This window comes from Desmodus rotundus, chromosome 8 (genome assembly GCF_022682495.2).
Source record: "Desmodus rotundus isolate HL8 chromosome 8, HLdesRot8A.1, whole genome shotgun sequence".
NCBI classification, from domain to species: Eukaryota; Metazoa; Chordata; class Mammalia; order Chiroptera; family Phyllostomidae; genus Desmodus; species Desmodus rotundus.
This window is the reverse complement of record NC_071394.1, coordinates 97,859,906-97,878,527: the sequence shown is the minus strand read 5'-3', so window position 1 is coordinate 97,878,527 and position 18,622 is coordinate 97,859,906. Positions and strand designations below refer to the sequence as shown.

Here is an 18,622-nt window from a genome sequence, read left to right as displayed (position 1 = left end):
GAAATATAAGTGCTGAAAAAATGCTCAGCAACATTTATCAATTGACAGACTGTGATAAAGCTTAATATTTGGATAACATTTGGATGTAGACTTTACACAAAAAATGGCTTTTCTCTAGAAAAGTGTAATCATTTTAACAACCAGAACATTTATGGACTCAAATGCTGCTGCCACATACAACTCAAGTGCTGGAATATTTTTCTATATCTTCCCAATTACCTTGTAAACCAGTGTTCAACTAGTTTTATAACTGAAAACCTGCACATTTTTCATAGTACAAAACCATAGTTTTTACCTGTAGTTTGGACCTCTGTTTAAATGTAGCTAAGTATTATCAGCCCTTTTAAAAGACGTCTGTTAAAGGAAAATTCGGGTGTTAGATTTTCTTGGGACCGTTTCTGTAACCTCTGCCCTTCCTAATACAGAAAATATTGTTTATGCCATTACGTTTTAATTCCAGGTTTAAAACCTGTTGGAAGCTGTAGCTTGAAATCAGCTTTGTTTATGTGATGGCATTTAAAACTAGCATGTTCTTTTTAAACTGAATTTTATATCTAATCAATGTCTTCAGTCTTGAAGAAGAATTTGCATTGTTGTGTTTGTATATAGAGTATTGCAGTGCATGAATTAGCTTTATGCATTTTATTAAATGCTATTTCAATGTGGCATTATTGTTGTGGCTTAATACTACTACCTAAATGAGGTTTATACTATTAAAAGTTAATTAAAGACTAATGTGCATCCTGCTCATCATTTTTCCTCATACTAGTAATAACAGTAGTGCCTGACCCCCAGAAGTCCCCAGAGCACTGTCACCTAAACTCCTAGTAGGTGTGACGCACCCTAGTCACACCCTGTAGCTCTCCCCTCACCTTAGCCTCGGCCCAAAGCTGCTGAGCCCTGGCCATTTGGTGGCTCCCTGGACTTGTTTCTGGAGCGGGGCTTGGGCTGCCAGACCTCAGACTGCTGTCACAGACACACACAGCCGGGCCTCAGACCGAAGTAGACGCATCCTTGAAGTTTCAGAAGTTATCTGACCTCCCATTCTGCAGGTGAGGAGTCTGAGGTCCAAAGTCAAGATCCTCAGCGGAACCGATTCTTAGCAGAACCCACTGGCAGCCAAACAGCTTTAAAAAGCTTGGTCAGGGGGTACTCGAAATGAAAAGAAAATTGGTCCCTTCAGCAGAACAAGGTCAGAAACCACTTGGCAAGCATTGGTTATACAAATAAAATTAAGAAACCTATCAATCAAACCCTTCACAGCAATCTAATAATTTTCTCCCATTTGTGTAAATTTTAAGCCTATCTTTTATCATTAAAGTAGGAAATGGAAAAAAGGTTTAAAGAGATAATGCCCCATAATGGTGTGTATTTCCATGACTCATTATCTGCTATCTATGAAAACAGCCCGTGCAAACCGTAACTGGTGTTTTCCTATCAGGCACTGGACATTCATTATTTCTCTGAAGAGGGGTCACTAGCCTGGTTCAGGGCAATCCTGGTTAGCTGCCTTTCTGGGCCCTGTGGACCATTGGGGGGAGGAATACTTCCATAAGGCCTTCCGTCTCACCAGCTGTGGAAAGACCAAAAGGAACAAACTCTGAAAGGCCTGGTGGCCCAGGGGAAAGTCCAGTCAGCTGGTGTGAAGGCCACGCTGCGACCAGCCAGGTGGGATTGTTGGAAACACTGCAGGAACTGAACCCAGCACCCTGCAATGGTGAGGGATTAGAATGTGGAGGACAGGTTTTTCTGGCCACCTTGTAAAATGCTGATGGGGTAGAAGGCACCAAGATTGTGAATTTCAGTTGAACAAAACTGAGTAAGCCTGCTGGTTAGTTACACGTTAGACCCACACACCCACTTACCCCTCCCAACTCCCCCAAAGCTATCACCCTGAACATACATCTGGTACAAAATCACAGTAAACCATAACTTGAGCATCAAATGTAAAAAGAGCCAGACTTCTTAATTTAATGGGATAATCTCCAACATTCAAATAAAACATATTCTAGTTTCACCTCATTTCTCCCAGCTCATTACCTTATGGGGTGATGCCCTCTTCCCATTTTACAGAGATGGTCAGACCTCACACCTGCTGCTCTTCAGGGATGGTTTGCTGCATCCCGTTGGGCAAAGTCTCCCAGTCTGTGTTTCCACAGGCCTGTAGTCCCGCTGGCCCTTCATTTTTGACCAACTTACTCTTACAGTGAACCTAGAGGGCTTTGATGTCTCCTAAGGGCTAAAACCAGCACCACTGAAGTGTCAGAAATATCAGTGTCCTAAAGAGGAAAGAACTACTAGGCAGGCCCTCTTCCAAAACTTAAAGCAAGAACTGAATTCAGTTCAGTGAAGAAGGTGAACTGAGAGGTAGCCTCCAACACCAGTCCCCCAGGACAGGGCCCAAAAGTCTTGACCCATCAGAGCCTTCTTTCCTCCATGGTCTGTAAACCTACCTGCTGTGGGGCTGGGACCACAGTGACCGCAGTGGCCAGCTCACCAGTGGGCGCGTTCCTAAGGGAGGCTGGTCTCTGCAGGCTGCCTCTGGGGCCTCCTGCATCTCTGGCATGCCCACAGTCAGGCCCCTCAAGAGGGAAGGGGTGGTTGGCTTTAATTTTAAAAGTGAGCACTGTACAGAGGTTTGCTCTGGAATTTCTGAAACACAACCAGAGAGTCTGAATGGAGGGGACATCCACTGTCAGACATAGGTGGCTTCAGCCAAACGCGCCCACAGCAACTTAATTCTCCACAGCAGGGTCTGGAAGGAGTCGAGATCAGTGGAGACTAGGAAAAGGCCACAGGGTCAACGCAGGGGTATCAACAGTCTGTGGCCTTAACAACCTGACCCCCAAGTCCTGTGCCCATGCAGGTCTTCCTCCTTGTACCAGACTGGAAACACCATGCTGCTGGAGTGATTAAGGGGCAGTTTATTTTCACAGTCTCTCTGGGGTCACAGCCAGGTCCCTGCGGCAAGGTAACCCTAACCCACAGGCCTAGGGCCTTAGTCCTGGGCACTAGCTTTCAGGGCTGCTTTGTACTTCCCTGTCATCTCCTTGGGCAGCGGCACCAGGGCTGGGCAGGGCACCTGCCCTTCCACCTCACAGATGCACTCCCGCAGGCAGTACTTCCGAGGTCCAAAGTGAGCAGGGTGAGAAAGCTGCAATTTCTCCTGCTCCTCTTTCTTGAGGGTTGCCCTACCAAAGAACACAGAAGCAACAAGGTTTTGGTAACACTTCTCTGATCCTCTGGGAAGCACAGAACTTGTCAGAGTGAACCCCACCATCTGCCAGGGAGACCTGGATCTCCTGTGTCTAACTTGCTCCCCACTCCCCGAACCTGCCCCTCCCCTCGCCATAGGTGAAGCCTTCGGCACATGGGCAGTGTTAAGCCCCAGGGCAGGAGATCCCTTGGGAAGCACACTTCACCCCAGGCCCGCACACCAACTATCAGCCCCATGTCTGACTGTGGAACAAGCAGGATGACAGGGCCTGGAAATGGCTCCATGCGCTTTCTCAGACACTCTTGCCTTCCCTTCCTTTCCTCTCCTCCCTGGAAAGAAAACACATGTCACAGCAGGCTCTGGGGTTGGACACCCACTACCCCCAAGCTGGGGCATGTTTCTAGCCACACAGTGCAAGTATTTTATCTGCCTCTCTGCTGCCCACTGACCTCAGGAGCAAGGGATGATGTGTATCCCCACTTCACAGGGGAAGGAGTTACAGCTCAGAGGCTCAGTGACTCCCAGTCACACATCTGTGTGAGCAGCAAAGCTGATGAACAGACTCTCCAGGTGAGTGTCCGAAGCGCTGTCAGAGAGCCTGCCCCCTTGGCACCCCTCCCGACACACCCCTTTCTCCCCTCTCTCCCAGTATCTGGGCTAAGACGTTTGCCCCCTCCAGGTCAACCCCACAACTCACTCATTCTTCCCCAGGAGTTTTCTGACGTGCTCCATGATCTCTTTATTGCTCTTGGTCTCCACATCCACAAGAACCTGCTCACCAGAATCTGGAAACAGGAAGTAAGGGGGGGAGGGGGGGAGTACTGAGAACTTGGAAGCACGCTGCTCAGCCTCACATGGTAGTGGTCTGGGATTGCTTTTAGTGGAGAAGTATTTTAACAGTAAAGTCAATATATTTGTCTACATAACCGATAATATACTACCCTTTTCCCATATTTCTTTAAACATGAGGGGACAAATTTTAGGCATGTCTGAAAGCATACTATTTCATAGAAATTCCAAGTTCATGGATAGAACGATTTGGTATCATTAACATGGCAATCCTCCCCAAACTGGTCTACGGCTTCAAAGCCATCCCTGCCAAAGTCCCAGTGGGTATTTGTGTGCAACGGGCAAGCTGAGCCTAAAATTCATGCAAAACAATTTTGATAAACAAGAAAATGGAAGGATGTTCATTTTCCAATTTCATATTTACTATAAGCTACAGTAATCAAGTCCTATAGTACTTAAGAGCAGACTACACAGTAATGGAACAGAACTGAGTCCAGAAATAAACCTTCATACTTTCGGTCAATTGATTTTCAGCAAAGATGCCACAACAATTCAGTGAGGAAAGAGAGTCCTTTAAACTAATGGTGCTGGGACAACCGGATATGCACATGCAAATAAATGAATTTAGACCTTTAACTCCCAATATTAAAAAAAGAAGAAACAAACAAAATCTCAAAATGGAACAAATCTAAATGGTAAGAACTAAAACATCTATAAAACTTTTTGAAGAACTAGAGAATCTTTATAACCTAGGCAAAAGTTTTTAGATGTGACATCAAAAACACGATCCATAGCGAAAATCTGATAAATTGGACTTAAAATTCAAAACTTTTGTGCTTCAAAACATACCACAAGCAGTAGACTGGGGGATTATGTTCATAATGCATACATCTGACAAAGGACTTGGCTCTTGACTATACAAAGAACTCCCAACCTCCCACAACCCAACTAAAAAATGGGTTGAATAAACATTTAAGGAAAAAAGGTAATAAGCGTAGATACTTAGTCATTAGGAAGATGAAGAAAATTAAAACTACAACGAGGTCAGTGGTGACCACCTCCCCACAACATGCCTCTGGCCAAAGTCCTTCATCCCTCCCCAGGGGAGGAGAGGAAACACAAGCAGCACCTGGGCAGAGCCCCAGTTCCTACTTCATGGACGTGGAACGCCCAGGTTGCTGTTGAATGGGCTCCACCTTCGGCCATGCACCAACCACAGTTTGGTGTGTTGGCTGCCCCCCTGCCCTCTGTCAACCCACGGGAGGAAAAGCAAGGCTTCCAGAAGGATGCTCCTTCAGAAGGGAAAGCACTTGACTCGAAATGAGTAGGGAACCATCCCAATAATACATTTTAGATACAAAAAAAAAAAAGATATTAGAGTGGCTTAAAACTTTTTAAATGGACAATACCAAGTGCTAGTGAGGATGCAGAGTAACGGGAACTTTCATACATTACTGGCAAAAATGCAAAATATTACAGCCAATTTAGCCAATGAATTAAGACAAAAAGAAAAGAAAAAATTGGGAAATAAATAAAACTATTTGTAGATGACATGATTGTACATGTGGCCCTGTAGAAAATTCTAAGAAATTTAGAAAATAAAACTACAAGAAATAAGTGGATTTATAGCAAGGTTGCAGGACACAGCCTATACACAAAAATCAACTGTACTAACCAAAAAAACCTGAAAAATATTTAAAAATACCATTTACAGCCCTGGCTGGTGTGGCTCAGTGGACTGAGTGCTGGCCTGTGAGCCAAAGGGTCGCCAGTTCGATTCCCAGTCATGGCAAATGCCGGGTTGCAAGGCCAGGTTCCCAGTAGGGGGTGCACGAGAGGCAACCACACGTGAATGTTTGCCTTTCTCACCCCCTTCCCCTCTAAAAATAAAATACATTTTTTAAAAAATACCATTTACAATAGTCACAAAACACATAATATTGTTAAAATGTCCATTCTTCACAAAATGAGCTACAATGAAATTTCAATCAAAATCCCAGCAAGCTTTTTTCTAGAAACTGGTAAGTTTTAAAGTTTATATAGAAATGCAAAGAACCCAGACTAGCCAAAGTAATTTTGAGAGAAAAGAAAAGAGCAAAGTTGGATTTACACTACTTGATCTTAACACTTAAAAGGCTAGAAAAACCAGGAAAGCATGGTGTTAGTATAAGGGCAGACATAAGGCAGTGAAAGAGTACGAGGGGTTTCAGAACTACATGACCAACTGATTTCCTTATACAGTAAAATACACAACATAGAACTGACCATTTTAAAGTATGTAATTGGGTCGGTTTTGGTACATTCAAAATGTAAAACTATCACCATTATGGAGTTCCAGAACTTTCTCATTACCCCAAAGAGAAACCCTTTACCAATTAAGTAGTCACTTCCTATCCGCGGTACCATCCCACCTCCCTCCCTGCAACCACCCTCTCTCTGTGGGCTGGCCTGTTCTGGACATGACACCTAAATGGAATCGTGCAAAACGTGTGGCCTTCTGTGTCTGGCTTCTTTCACTCAACGTAACCTGGGTATTTTCAAGGTTCTCTGTAATGCAGCGCGCATCAGTGCTGCGCATCTTTTCACGGCTGACTATCTGGATCGATTTTGGACAAAGATGCCAAGGAATTCAGTACGGGGACGGCCAGCTGTCCAGCGAGTGCTGGTGTAACGGCTGAATATCACGAATCTAAAACAACAAAAACAAACCTCGATCTCTAGCCTTCCTTAATACACAGCGAATAAACTGAAGTACAGACCTAACTGTAAAATCTAGAACTATAAAATGTCTAAAGGAAAGATGAGAAAAATCCTTGCAGTCTTGGGGTGGGCAGATTTCTTGGACAGGACACACAAAGCACTAACATAACAGAAAACAACTGACCAGCGCTGGAGTTTATCAAAACTGACTGAAGCCTGTGCTCTTCCAAAGCCACCACGAAGCCCGGGCCCCCGTGGCTGGGCGGGAGCATCATCCCATAACGAAAGGTTGGAGCATCATCCCGTAACGAAAGGTTGCGGGTTCAGTCCGGGTGCTCATGATCCCCGGTCCGGGCGCTCATGATCCCCGGTCCGGGCAAGTATGGGAGGCAACCAGTCGATGTTTCTCTCTCACATCAATGTTTCTCTCTCCCCCCTGCCCCCTCAAAGCAATGAAAAAAGTGTCCTCAGGTGAGGATTAAAAAAAAAAAAGACACCGCTAGGAAAAGGAAAAGCAAGCCACAGAGGAAAATACTCACAATACATATAACTGACAAAGGAATTACAATCAGAATAAATAAATAATTTTAAAGCCCATTTCTTTAATGGACAAAAGACACAAATAGTCTCTTTACAAAAGAAATTCGTACGTGAATATCTAGTAAGCACATGAAAAGTTAACCATGGGGAAAAACAAATTAAAATCCATTGGAATGGCTAAAATTTAAGACAACATGAGTGAAATAACAGCCCCCAAACATGTCCCTGTCCTAATCCCCCAGAACCTGTAAATATGTCACTTTATGTGGCAAAAGGGACTCTGTGGATGTGATTAAAGTTAAGGACTTGGAGATGGGGACACTGTCCTTATTTGGTGGGCCCAATTCAATCACATGGTCCTTAAAATCGGAGAACCTACCCGGGCAGTAGTCAGAGAGGGGCACGTGACTATGGCAGCATGGCCAGATAGCTACACGTCATTACTGGCTCTGAAGACTGAGGACAGGGCCCCAAGCCAAAGACTGGGGGTGACCTCTGGAGGCTGGGAGAGGCATGGAGAAGGACTCACCCGCAGAGCCTCCAGAACAGAAGGCTCTGCCGACACCTTGACCTCAGACGCTGCAGGACTTCTAACCTACAGAGCTGTGAGACACGAAATTCGCGTTGCTGTAACCACCACGTTTGCGGTCATCTGAAGTACCACCACCAGTTCCGGTGAGGGTGCGGGGCCACCGTGACTCGCACCCTGCTGCCTGCAGGGTGAGATGATGGCCCAGTCATTTTGGAAGCCTGCTGGGCAGTTTTGAAGGACAGCACACGTCTAGTCTGCGACCCAGCAATCCCGTCCTGAAACAGAGGCCTTGGAGAGCTGAGCACCTGTGTCCAGAGACACCTGGTGTAAGAAGGTGCTGACGAACATACTGTTTTAGTAGCCGAACTGGAAACAACCCTTCACAGCCAGGGAGGCCCCCACTCACACCTCCCCTCAAGGACACCTTCCTGCAAGGAGCTGCCAGCCGGCAGCCCAGCTGCTGTGTTTTGGGGTCCACCAAGCAACACCAAAGCCAGGCCCAGGCGGCCCTGGCCTAGGTCTAGGACCCGGCTATTTCTACCCAAAGTGCAGATACAACTTCCCACTGGGCTGGCCCAGACTCCTAAGAGCTCTGTCACCACGAGGGGTCGCCTGTCCAGACCTCCCTCCTCCTCCCTCTCCTTTTAGAGACCTGTTCTGTTTTGCCAGATGAAGACTTGCCCTGCCTACCCTTCCCCCCTCTCCCTTTTAGCTCTGAGAAATCTCATACTTCTGTCTTGGCATCTAACAAAAACCCAGCTGTTCATCAACAGGTGAGTGGGTAAGTAAACTATCTATTCCTATGACAGAATACCACTTAGTAACAAAAATGAATAGACTACTGATCCATATAACACGGATGAATCACAAAAACCTGAGTAAAAGCCAGATACAATGCACATACTGTGAGATTCTACTTATATGAAGTTCTGAAGCAACACTATTCTACAGTGAAAGAAACCCTAACAGTGCTTGCCTCTGGTGGTAGGGGCATCAACAGGAACGGAGCAATAAAGAACTTTCTTGAGAAATAGAAATGTTCTTCAACCTCTTTGGAAAAGTTGAGACACAGACACATAACTATCAGAACTCATCAATCTGCACACATTAGACCTGTGCACTTATTATAGGTAAATTATAGCTCAATAAAGTTGATTTTTTCCAAGGTATTTTATTTATTTATTTATTTATTTATTTATTTATTTATTTTTAGGCAGAGGGGAAGGGAGGGAGAAAGAGAGGGAGAGAAACATCAATGTGTGGTTGCCTCTCAAGTGCCCCCTACTGGGGACCTGGCCTGCAACCCAGGCATGTGTCCTGACTGGGAATTGAACCGGCGGCCCTTTGGTTCGCAGACCGGAGCTCAGTCCACTGAGCCACACGGGCCAGGGTTCAATAAAGTTAATTTAAATGCAAACACAAAATACATACAGAAAATTATCATACCGCCACCATTCTCTCCACCACCCCCTTCCCTGATCTAGCTGTTTTCATAGCACCCATCTCATTCTAACACAGCATCTTACTAAGTTTCTTACTCATCTGTCTCCCCTGCTACAGTTCATCTCTGCAAGGGCGGGGATCTTTGTACGGCTCCCTGACACCCCAAACCCGAGGGTCCCAGCGTTACATGTTTGCTGAATGCTCTGGCCATTCCTGGCCAGAAATAAAATGAAAGAACGTGATCTTGTTTTCTGAAGCATTTTCCAATCTATACTTCATTTGATTCTCTTAACTGCGTAAGGCTGATGTTTTGCCTTTACTTGAGAAATAAAGCAATGGGAATGTTTCTTGCTCAGGGTCAGAATGACTAAGAGCTGGACCAAAACATCTGGTCTTCTGACTTCTGGGCACAGAGCCCCATTTAACTGAATGAGTGTTCACGCGGTGCAGAGGGCACGCAAACACACGCTGTCCGAGAGCGTGTGGCCAGCACCGGGAGGGGGGCTTCAGAGGGTGGGGGTGCCAATCTAAGTGTGCAGTGGGGGTTTCCTGGAAGAAGTGGTGCCCACGATGAGTCTTGAAGGGTTTTTTAAAAATTAAATTAGCAAAAAAAGTAGAAACAGGATTTTAACAGAGGGACCAGCATGAGCAAAGGCATCAACGCAAGATGTGGCAAGGGAATTTGGAAAACTCAGCCTGTGTGGTGTGAGGCATGTAAGAAAGTCATATGAAGGCGACAGGAGACGGGGAGGGAGCGGGAAAAGGCACGCAGACCCCAGCAGCAGCAGAAGCCAAGGCGAGAGGAGCAACGGGAGCTTCACGAGGGCCCTTCACGAGGGCCCTTCACGAGGGCCCTTCCCGAGGGCTCGTGCCTCGGCGCCCTGCCTGCTCAGGCGGGGACAACGCGGCCGGAGCGCAGACAGTCCCAGGTCGCAGCGGAGGCCCTGCACTCACCTAAATAGAACCGAAGGAAGGGCGACGGTGTCATGTTCTTAAACATCATGATCTGCACCCACGGGTTTTTGTACTGGATCTGAGGGATGTTGAAAAACACAAATTTCCTGCAAAGAAGAAATTAAACCCATGAAACAAGAGTTTTGAACCTAAAAGTTTGCAACCTATAAACTTATTTTTCTAGAAAAAAGGAACAGAATTTTCATCAGATTCTCAGAGGACGCTGCCCCGCACAAAGGCTGAGAAACATAGCTTCCCAGAACGTGCCAGTGGGTCTCCTGAGCAAGGGCCTTCCGACGCGTGGTCTGTCATCCGACGGAAGGGCAACCAGGGCCCCGACCGCACACTGCACGCTGACCTAAAATTCACCAGAGCAGAGCATGCGTGTAAAAGTGAATCTGGGGTGTCCTCTATCTTTACGTGAACGGTGGTCACACAGGTGTACCCACATGTAGAATTCATCGAACTGTATACTTACAGGTATGCACTTCATGTCTACAGAAATTTAAAAATATGTAGACAAACATGAAGAAAATTTTTACAATCTAGAATTGGTAAAACCTTTAAACTTAGAAAGGTTAAAGTGTACTACGTTAAAAACTTTTGCATGGCAAAATTTACCAAAAACAAAACATTCACCAAACCAAAGGGAAACATGTTCGTAAAACATAAAACAAAAGGCTAATTACCTGTGACAGTTTTACCCACCTTTAGAGACATTTACAGTTGAAAAGAACAAAAGGCAAAGGCCACAAATAGGCAAAGAGCCTGCCTTCCCAATAAAGTCATGTAATTAAAATACCGTTTTTTCTCCTCTTAGATTGCAAACTTTTTTTTAAGTTATAGAAGTAAGGATACATTTCATTAAGAGTATAAAATGGTTTAAGCTCTTAGGAGTTAAAATGTAGAACTAGTAAAATTTTTAAAGCATAGATTTTGACTCGATTTCACTTCTGCTTTTGGATATTTTTATGTTTGAATGCAAAGGCACGTGTGAGGTTTACTACAGCATTATTTCTCACAGCTGAGGAGCAAAAACAGCTTAAATGTCCCTCAACAGAGGACTCACTAAATCATTACAATACAACTCTCTCTCTGCATCCCTCTCCACCTCTTTCCATCCTGAATGGAAACGGGATTGCTTGCCCTCTGGGTTCTGTTGCATTTGGCCAACAGGGAGCACTGGCAAAAGACTGGAAGGAAGGAGCAGAGCCAAGGTGCTTATTTCCCTGGCCCGTCCCCTGGCTAAGTCCCAGGCTTCTACCAGGCAGCCCTCTCCGACTCCCCCCATTCTGCAAGCCTAGACTGGGGACCTTGCACTGTTCCCTGTGGTTTCTTTCCCTCATCATACCCAAACCTTTGTAAACAGTCCCTTAATCAAAGGCTCCCCAAATAATCTGAATTTAAATGCTCCCTTGGCTTCCTGCTGCCCACCCTGCCCCACACACCAGAGGACAGAGAGGTGGGAGCAGTACACAGGACAGAAGCGGGTCGCCCAGCTACGGCTCCCCAGCTGTGTGACCCAAGGCAAGTCAGTGCTGGGTGCTTCAATGTTTATGCCAAGAAGATGGCCACGCAGGACAAGCCGTCCACAATGGAGCCGGAAGTCTGCTTTCAAGAAGATAAAATTGAGAGAATCAACAGAAAGCCTGATTGTGTGGCCATTTAGTTGGGGAGACTTCCATAATTGGGGCAGAATCTGAGGTGAAACAAAAGAAAAGCAATGACAATCATGAATCCCAGGGACCACAAAAACCTTTGCAAAAAAGAAAAATAATCATAGTGTATAATGTTCACAATTATCATGTTAATCTAAACACTGAATATTGTTCTGCCCAAACTTTTGAAACGACTGTACTGGGAAGCCTGGGCTGGGGACTGGGTAGTACACACACGCTGAGTGTGAGGAATGGAAATGGCAGTGAAAGAGCTAAATCCTCATTTCCCTAGTGACAAGGATCTAGATGATTCTAAAGCTGAGAAAATAAGTAGCCCTCTGAGTCATTTAACCATACGAAGGGAAAACTCTAATTAAATGGTTAGAGTTGAAAGCTACTGCCTCTCGAGGAGCAAGTTGCAAACCAGGACAGCACACGGGGCTAGAAGCTCGAAGGCCCCATTTACCTTCCTGGGCCTATCCCAGTACCAGAGAGTTTGTACATTAAAACAAGACATATCCATGTAGGAATTCTTCACATCTGAAACTCCAAAACCAAAGATTCAACAGGAGCTCCAAGTGGTTCCTGCTGAGGCATGGGGAGAACGTAAATGACGTAAGTAACCTTTAGTTGAGCAATTGCTTTACATGCCAGACACCTTACTAGGCACTTCATTCTCGAATCCTCGCAGCAACCCCGGAAGGTGGGCTTTTACAACCAAGGAAAACCTACAAAGTAAGCAAACTGCCCCACATCAACAACTGCTAAGTGGACGAACCAGGGCTGTGGTCAGCGTCTGGACTTCTTCCGCTCTGTTCTGTCGCTATGGAATTACCCAGCCCACCTAGACCCTGAGGCTCGGGGCTAACCCCAGATCTCAATAAATGCTGACAGCTGTCACTTCTCTTACTGCATCCTAAAGGACAGAAGCCCTGGCACAGGTGATGGGGGACTGAGCCCTCAGGCACTGAACAAGGCAGCTCCCTCGCACGCCCAGCAGAGAGCCCAAGAGTGTGGCTACCCTGGGGCTGCAGTACCGGCCAGCAGCGCTGGGAATGGAGGAACAGCCGAAATGCTGAGGGTGCAGGAACAAGCAACGGCCTGTGGAGCTGGAAGGTGCAAGCCAGGCAGGCTCTCAAACCCAAGGGTACAACATCACAAAAAAGGCACAGGTAGGAAAGCAAGCCACTAGGAACAAGAAACACACTATGGCTGTGTGTATCCTATTTACTAGAGGGCATTAAAATACTTAAAGGTGACACTAGGGCTTGCGGGCCTATTTTGACTGGTTGGTCATTTAAATACCAAGATTAACATAAAAATCTGAACTTCTGGCTTCTCAACAAATCTGAAATTCTCCTAAGACACACGTAAGATGTAGCCAAAAAGTGAACGGCCCCTTGAGACAGGGCACGTTTTCCCAGTTCACACAGGCCCACGCAGCCTGCCTCTCTCCTTTCTGCTGCCTGCCTGGCCTCTGCCTCGTGATTTCCAGTGTGGACGTGTGCACAGTGGGTTACGAAGGGTGACCAACGATCCCATGGAAGCAGGTCCAAGTTCTTGGGTTCCTCGGTGGAAAACAAATGGCTCAGAAGGAGCGTATGGCTGTCCCGCACAGCCGCGCAGTGAGGGCCCCTCCACTAGAGACCACCCTTCACAGGGAGTTGCTCTCATTCTCATTCTGATCCATTCCACACACCCGATCTCCAAGTTCTGCAGGACAGTACTTTTTTCGTAGTCACTGAGAATTCCCAACACACAGCAGAGCCTAGCGGTCAGTTGGCACTCAATAAATTTATACTTAGTACCAGAGAAGCCCAAAGAACGGCTGTTGCCTCAAGGTTCAATTCAAACCTTCCACTTGCAGGCCTCCATTCATTGACTGCTCCAGGCTGAAAACCGAGGAATTTCGGAGGGGGTGGGGGCGTCACTACACCGCTGACTAGTCACTTAATTATAACGCTGAGAAGTCCTACAAACAAATCAGCACTTTGAGAGCCACCACTCACTAGCTGTGATACTTCGGAGAGGCAAGTTACCCAACCTCTCGGTGCATTTCCTCATCCCCAGAGCGGGGATAACAATGGGATTCCTTAACGGACCAAACGGAGAATACACAAGAAGCGTTCAGAACGGGCAGCACTTACAAGAACTCAATAAATGCCAGCGGCTGTTACTTCTCTCAGTGCATCTCCACATCGGCCCTGGGGCGTTGCTGTCACCCCGTCTGGGACGCTGAGGAGGATCAACTCGCCCAAAGCCAGCAGCAAATGGAAAGGGACCCGAACAAGGTCTGTCGCCCTAGGCTGGGTTCCACCCAGACCGCCTGCCGCTCCTCCCAAATGCTAGCCGAGGGGCACAGGTGGCTGAGGTAGCTGAGGTCTCCCCGGGCTAGCCTCGTCCTCCACCCCCAGGGGAAGGAGGAGGAGGGGGCCCTTGCCCTCCCCTCCCCCCAAGTCAGCCGGCATGGCGTGGCCCCGCTGTCCTCTTCTGGCTGTGAAGCAGCTTGCTCCACAATTCTGCAAAATGGTGGCAATAGCCCCAACCTCGGGGGTCCATACCCAGGATTACGCGCAGCCCCAAGCCTCCACGTTACTAACACGTTGTAACAATCACCCGGGCACGGCCTCACAGGTCTCGGACTGACCTGGCGCCTTCGCCCAGCTTCCCGTGCGTGTTGTAATTCACCGTCATGACCTTCACCGAGTCCTTGAATATAACGTCCCCCTGGCCCAGGTACTGCAGGGTGCGGCGGATGGGAAAGCGGCCCTTCATGGGCATGGCGGCGGTGGCGGAGCAGCAAAGTCAGAGGCGAGAAGGGACCAGCGCAGCAGACGCCTGCCGGCGACGGACCTCGCGGAGTTTTCCCTCCGCGCAGTTTCCACTGCCCTTCCCGCGCAGACTCACAGGAGACTCCTCCCGGCGGCCAGCGCGGTGCCGCAGGGTAACCTGGAACTTGTAGTCCTTGCTGGCGGGGCTTTGAGGTGGGACTTGGGCTGCGGGTTTGTACACCTTCGCTTTAGAGCATCCTCCTTCTAAAAACGTTTAGTATTTATTCTGTGTATTCGTCTTCCCCTCCACAAGGGAAAATATTTTTAAATAATATCAAACCCAATCATTCAGAGAACAAGATTACAGCAGAAAATAAAGCAGGCGAGCTAAGTTTCCATTCAAAGTTGGGGAATAACTTTCTATTCAACCTCAAATAAGTCAGTTTTTCTCAACTTCTCCAATTTCAAAATGAAGGGATCGACCTGTGCAAAATAACTGACTAAAAAAACTGATTTACAAAAGGCACAAGAAAACTTTGTGTATACCCCTTCCATATTTAGCCACTTAACAGGCTCTGGACCTCAACTTTTTTCATAAGCAAGATATGGATGAGGTGCATGCCTGAAGTACTACCGTTATGGATCTGAGCACACTTTTATTTCTCCTTCGCTTTTGAAGGATGATTTTGCCAGATAGAGGACTCTAAGTTCATGGGTGGTGGGCGGGGTGGGGGAGGGGTTCACTTTAAAATTCTCACTCCATTCCCCTGTTCTCTTGCATCGTTTCTGACCAGTCAGCTGTAATTCTTATTTTTGTTTCTCTTATGGGTTAGATAGTTTTTTTCTTCTGGCTGTTTTCAAGATGTTCTCTGTCTTTGGTGCTTGCAGTTCAAATAAGATGTATGTATGTGTAGATTTTTTATGTTTATGCTGCCTGGAATTCTCTGAGCTTCCTGGATCTGTGGTTTGGTGACTGTCATTAATTTGGAAGTTCTTAGCTATTGTTGCTTCAAATATTTCTTCTTCATTCTTTTTTTTCCCTCTTCTGGCATTCCAATTTTACATCTCTTGAAATTGTCCCAGAGTTCTTGGATATTCTTTTTTCTTTTTTTCATTCCTTTTTCAGTAGGAAAGTTTCTGTTGACCCCGTCTTCAGGCGCTCTGATTCTTTCCTCAGCTGTGTCCAATTTACTGACAAGCCCATCACAGGCATTCTTCCTGACAGTGTTGTTTTATTTCCAGCAGTTCCTTTTGACCATTTCCTAGAGTTCTTATCTCTGCTCACATTACCCATCTCTTCTTGCATATTACTTTTACCATTAGACTCCTTAACGTAACAAGTCATTTTAAATTCCCTGATAACTCCATCTGTGTCCTGAGTCTGATTCTGATACTCGCTTTGCCTCATCAGACTGTGTTTTCCCCTTGCCTTGTTTTAGCATGCTTGTCACTTTTGTGGGAAGTCAGACAAGACTGGCTGTATTGGGTAGTCAGAACTGAGGTAAACACGCTGACAGTATGTGGAGTGATGACGACCTGGTTAAGCGCGGAGCTGTGTTTGTGTGCTATGGCTGTAGGTTGTAGAGGCCTCAAATCCCCCAGCCTTCGTTCTTACTGCTCTTGACTTTGGGCTTCCTTTGGATAGTCCTCCTCGAAGAGCTTGTATTTTGTAGCTCTTTTAGCTGTAACCCACTGTTATTACTGGAGCCCTGTTGATGTTGTGGTAAGGTTTAGGGGAGAGGAATTGGTTTATTAATTTATGATCAAATCTCAGTATTTTAGTGGACCTGTGTCCCTAGGCTGTGACCTTCCGAAGTGTTTCTTGATCCCTCTCTGTGATACTGTGATATAATAAGAAACATATACTTGGCCTTTGTTCCTGGTTCCAGAGCTCCTAAAAGCCTGGAATTTACTTAGTGATAGAGGAGCATCTTTTTTCATGCTCTGGGTTTTGTCTCTATTCCTGAAATAGTTCTGGAGAGATAAAAGTGAAAGGAGCATCTTCCATTATTCATAACAAGTCCCTGGTCACACACACCAGTTTATGCAAATTAAGTGACTTGTGGAAAGCCCCAAAGTTTGGGGGCTGGTTGCCAGGAGAACCGTGTGATTAGAGGGTTGGAACTTTCAGCCCGACGGCCTCAATTTCTGACCTCCAGGGAGGGAAGATGGGTTCGAGGTTGAGTTCATCACTAATGACCAATGATTTAGTCAACAATACCTTTGTAATGAAGCCTCCATTGAAATAAAACAAAAACAAAACCCTTAACTGAAGGGCTCAGGAGAGCTGCTGGGTTGCTGAGCACGACGGTGCTGGACGTGGTGTGCCTAGACGAGGCATGAAAGCTCTACACCCCTTCTCCCATACCTTGTCCTGTGCAGCTCATTCCTAAATTGCATTCTTTTATAATAAACTGGTAATCTAGTAAGTTAACTTTTCCTGAGCTCTGTGAGCCATTATAGCAAATTACCAAACCCAGTGGGGGGGTGGTGTGGGAAACCCAGTTAACAGCCAGTGGGTCAGAAGTACCAGAGGCCGCACTTGGGAACGGGATGTGAAGTAGGGGCAGACTGAGCCCTTAACGTGAGAGACGTGACAATAACTCCAGGTAGACAGGGCCAAAATCGCATTAAACTATAGGGCACCCAACTGGTGTCAAAGTATTTGTCAGTGTAGGAAAAAGCCCAAACATACATTTAGTGTCCAAAGTGTGAGTAGTGGAGTTTATAGAAAAACAAGAGTTTTGTTTTACCTTTCCCTCACCGAGGTAAGACGGGAAGACTATGGTAAAGGGGGTGAAATGTCCCTTCCCCAGGCGGGATCAGACTCTGGTAAGGCCTTTTCCCCTGGAATGCTGTTTATTTTACAAAGATTACTCTTCCCCTTCTCCTGCCACAGCCACCAGGGGCTCTTTCGCTGTGAAAACCTGGAGGGGTTCCTGGAGGTAAAACCCAGGAATGTGTGGATCTCCCTTAAGCTGGGGCTCCCAGAAGTTACTGGCTCTCATGCTAGTCCACACTCAGCTTCCAGCAATTCGTCAAAATGTTCCTAACATCTATGGTTCCAGTGTCTTCTGCTCCGAGTAAGCTGGCCTCGGTTGTGACTCTGAATTCACCTCTGTCCAGACTTTGGGGTGGCGGTTTGCCCTGTAAACTCAGTTCTCTGATGAGCCCAAGAAAAGTCATTGATTTTCAGTCTGTCCAACGTTTTCTTGGAAAGGATAGGAGTAAAAACGTCCAAACTCTGTGTGCCTGAGCTGAAAGCAGAAGTCCACTCTAAAGTATTTTTTAAACTGTGCTAGGCTACTGAAGAGTTTTAGACAGAAGAGCTTTTGATACTCAAGTCCACACAAGGCACTTCCTGTGGATGAAATACCCCACCCCATGTTAGAAACACGAGTGTCCATATATAAAGCAGTCCAGGGCACTTTGGCTTTTGGATTGAAGACCCGCCCGAGCTGGAATCCAAGTAGTGTAACCCCGAGCTCGCTTAATTTTACCACACTCACTTTTCATCTGTAAACTGAGGTTGTTGGGAAGATTAAACGAGGTAATACATGCATACTACTTGGCATTCTGGCTGGCCCAGAGTGAGCACTAAATATTACCTCCTCCTGGTTTAGTAATCTACACAGGTCCTGGAAAAATCTGTCCCAGAGGCTCACGTGACGTCAGTGTCAGAAACCCCCTCAGCAGCTCCTACCTAACCTGACCATTCCTGCCACCTTTGGAACAGACAATGCTTGAGTGCTCCCACCGTGCCTGACCCAGATCAAACCTTTCCTGCTACTTAGGGCAAAGCGGGTCAGGCAGACCAGACTAAATCCTTATTCCACCACTGACGGGCAGTGTGGCCCCAGCCAGGCTAACCTCCTTCAACCTCATCAACCGCATACCCAAGTACTCAGTACCTCACAGGCCCGCCGGTAGGGCTAAATGAAGAATGTGTCAATACGTAGCAGCACCTGGCACAAAGGGCGGCCAGTTTCCTCAGCCTTATCTGTTTGTTCCAGCGTGA

At 46.6% G+C, this 18,622-nt stretch overlaps 1 protein-coding gene across 1 annotated transcript; it reads right to left on the bottom strand.

Annotated features, from left to right (window-relative positions):
• Nucleotides 1-1,933: 1,933 nt before the first annotated feature.
• On the bottom strand, nucleotides 1,934-14,746 carry MRPS25 (mitochondrial ribosomal protein S25). Its single transcript, XM_024556421.4, has 4 exons — nucleotides 14,481-14,746; nucleotides 10,176-10,282; nucleotides 3,915-4,002; nucleotides 1,934-3,191 (listed from the first exon to the last, which is right to left on the bottom strand). Exons 1-4 carry the CDS (start codon nucleotides 14,612-14,614, stop codon nucleotides 2,999-3,001), a joined length of 522 nt encoding a protein of 173 aa, XP_024412189.1. The 5' UTR covers nucleotides 14,615-14,746; the 3' UTR covers nucleotides 1,934-2,998.
• Nucleotides 14,747-18,622: the final 3,876 nt, after the last annotated feature.

Bases quoted from the DNA above. Each gene is read 5' to 3' on its own strand.
- MRPS25 (XM_024556421.4), bottom strand. From the start codon at position 14,614: ATGCCCATGAAGGGCCGCTTTCCCATCCGCCGCACCCTGCAGTACCTG. The intron at 10,283-14,480 runs GTCAGTCCGAGA...TCTTCTTTGCAG, and splicing joins AAGCTGGGCGAAGGCGCCAG to GAAATTTGTGTTTTTCAACA. The intron at 4,003-10,175 runs GTGAGTGCAGGG...TCCTGTTTCCAG, and splicing joins CTTCCTTCGGTTCTATTTAG to ATTCTGGTGAGCAGGTTCTT.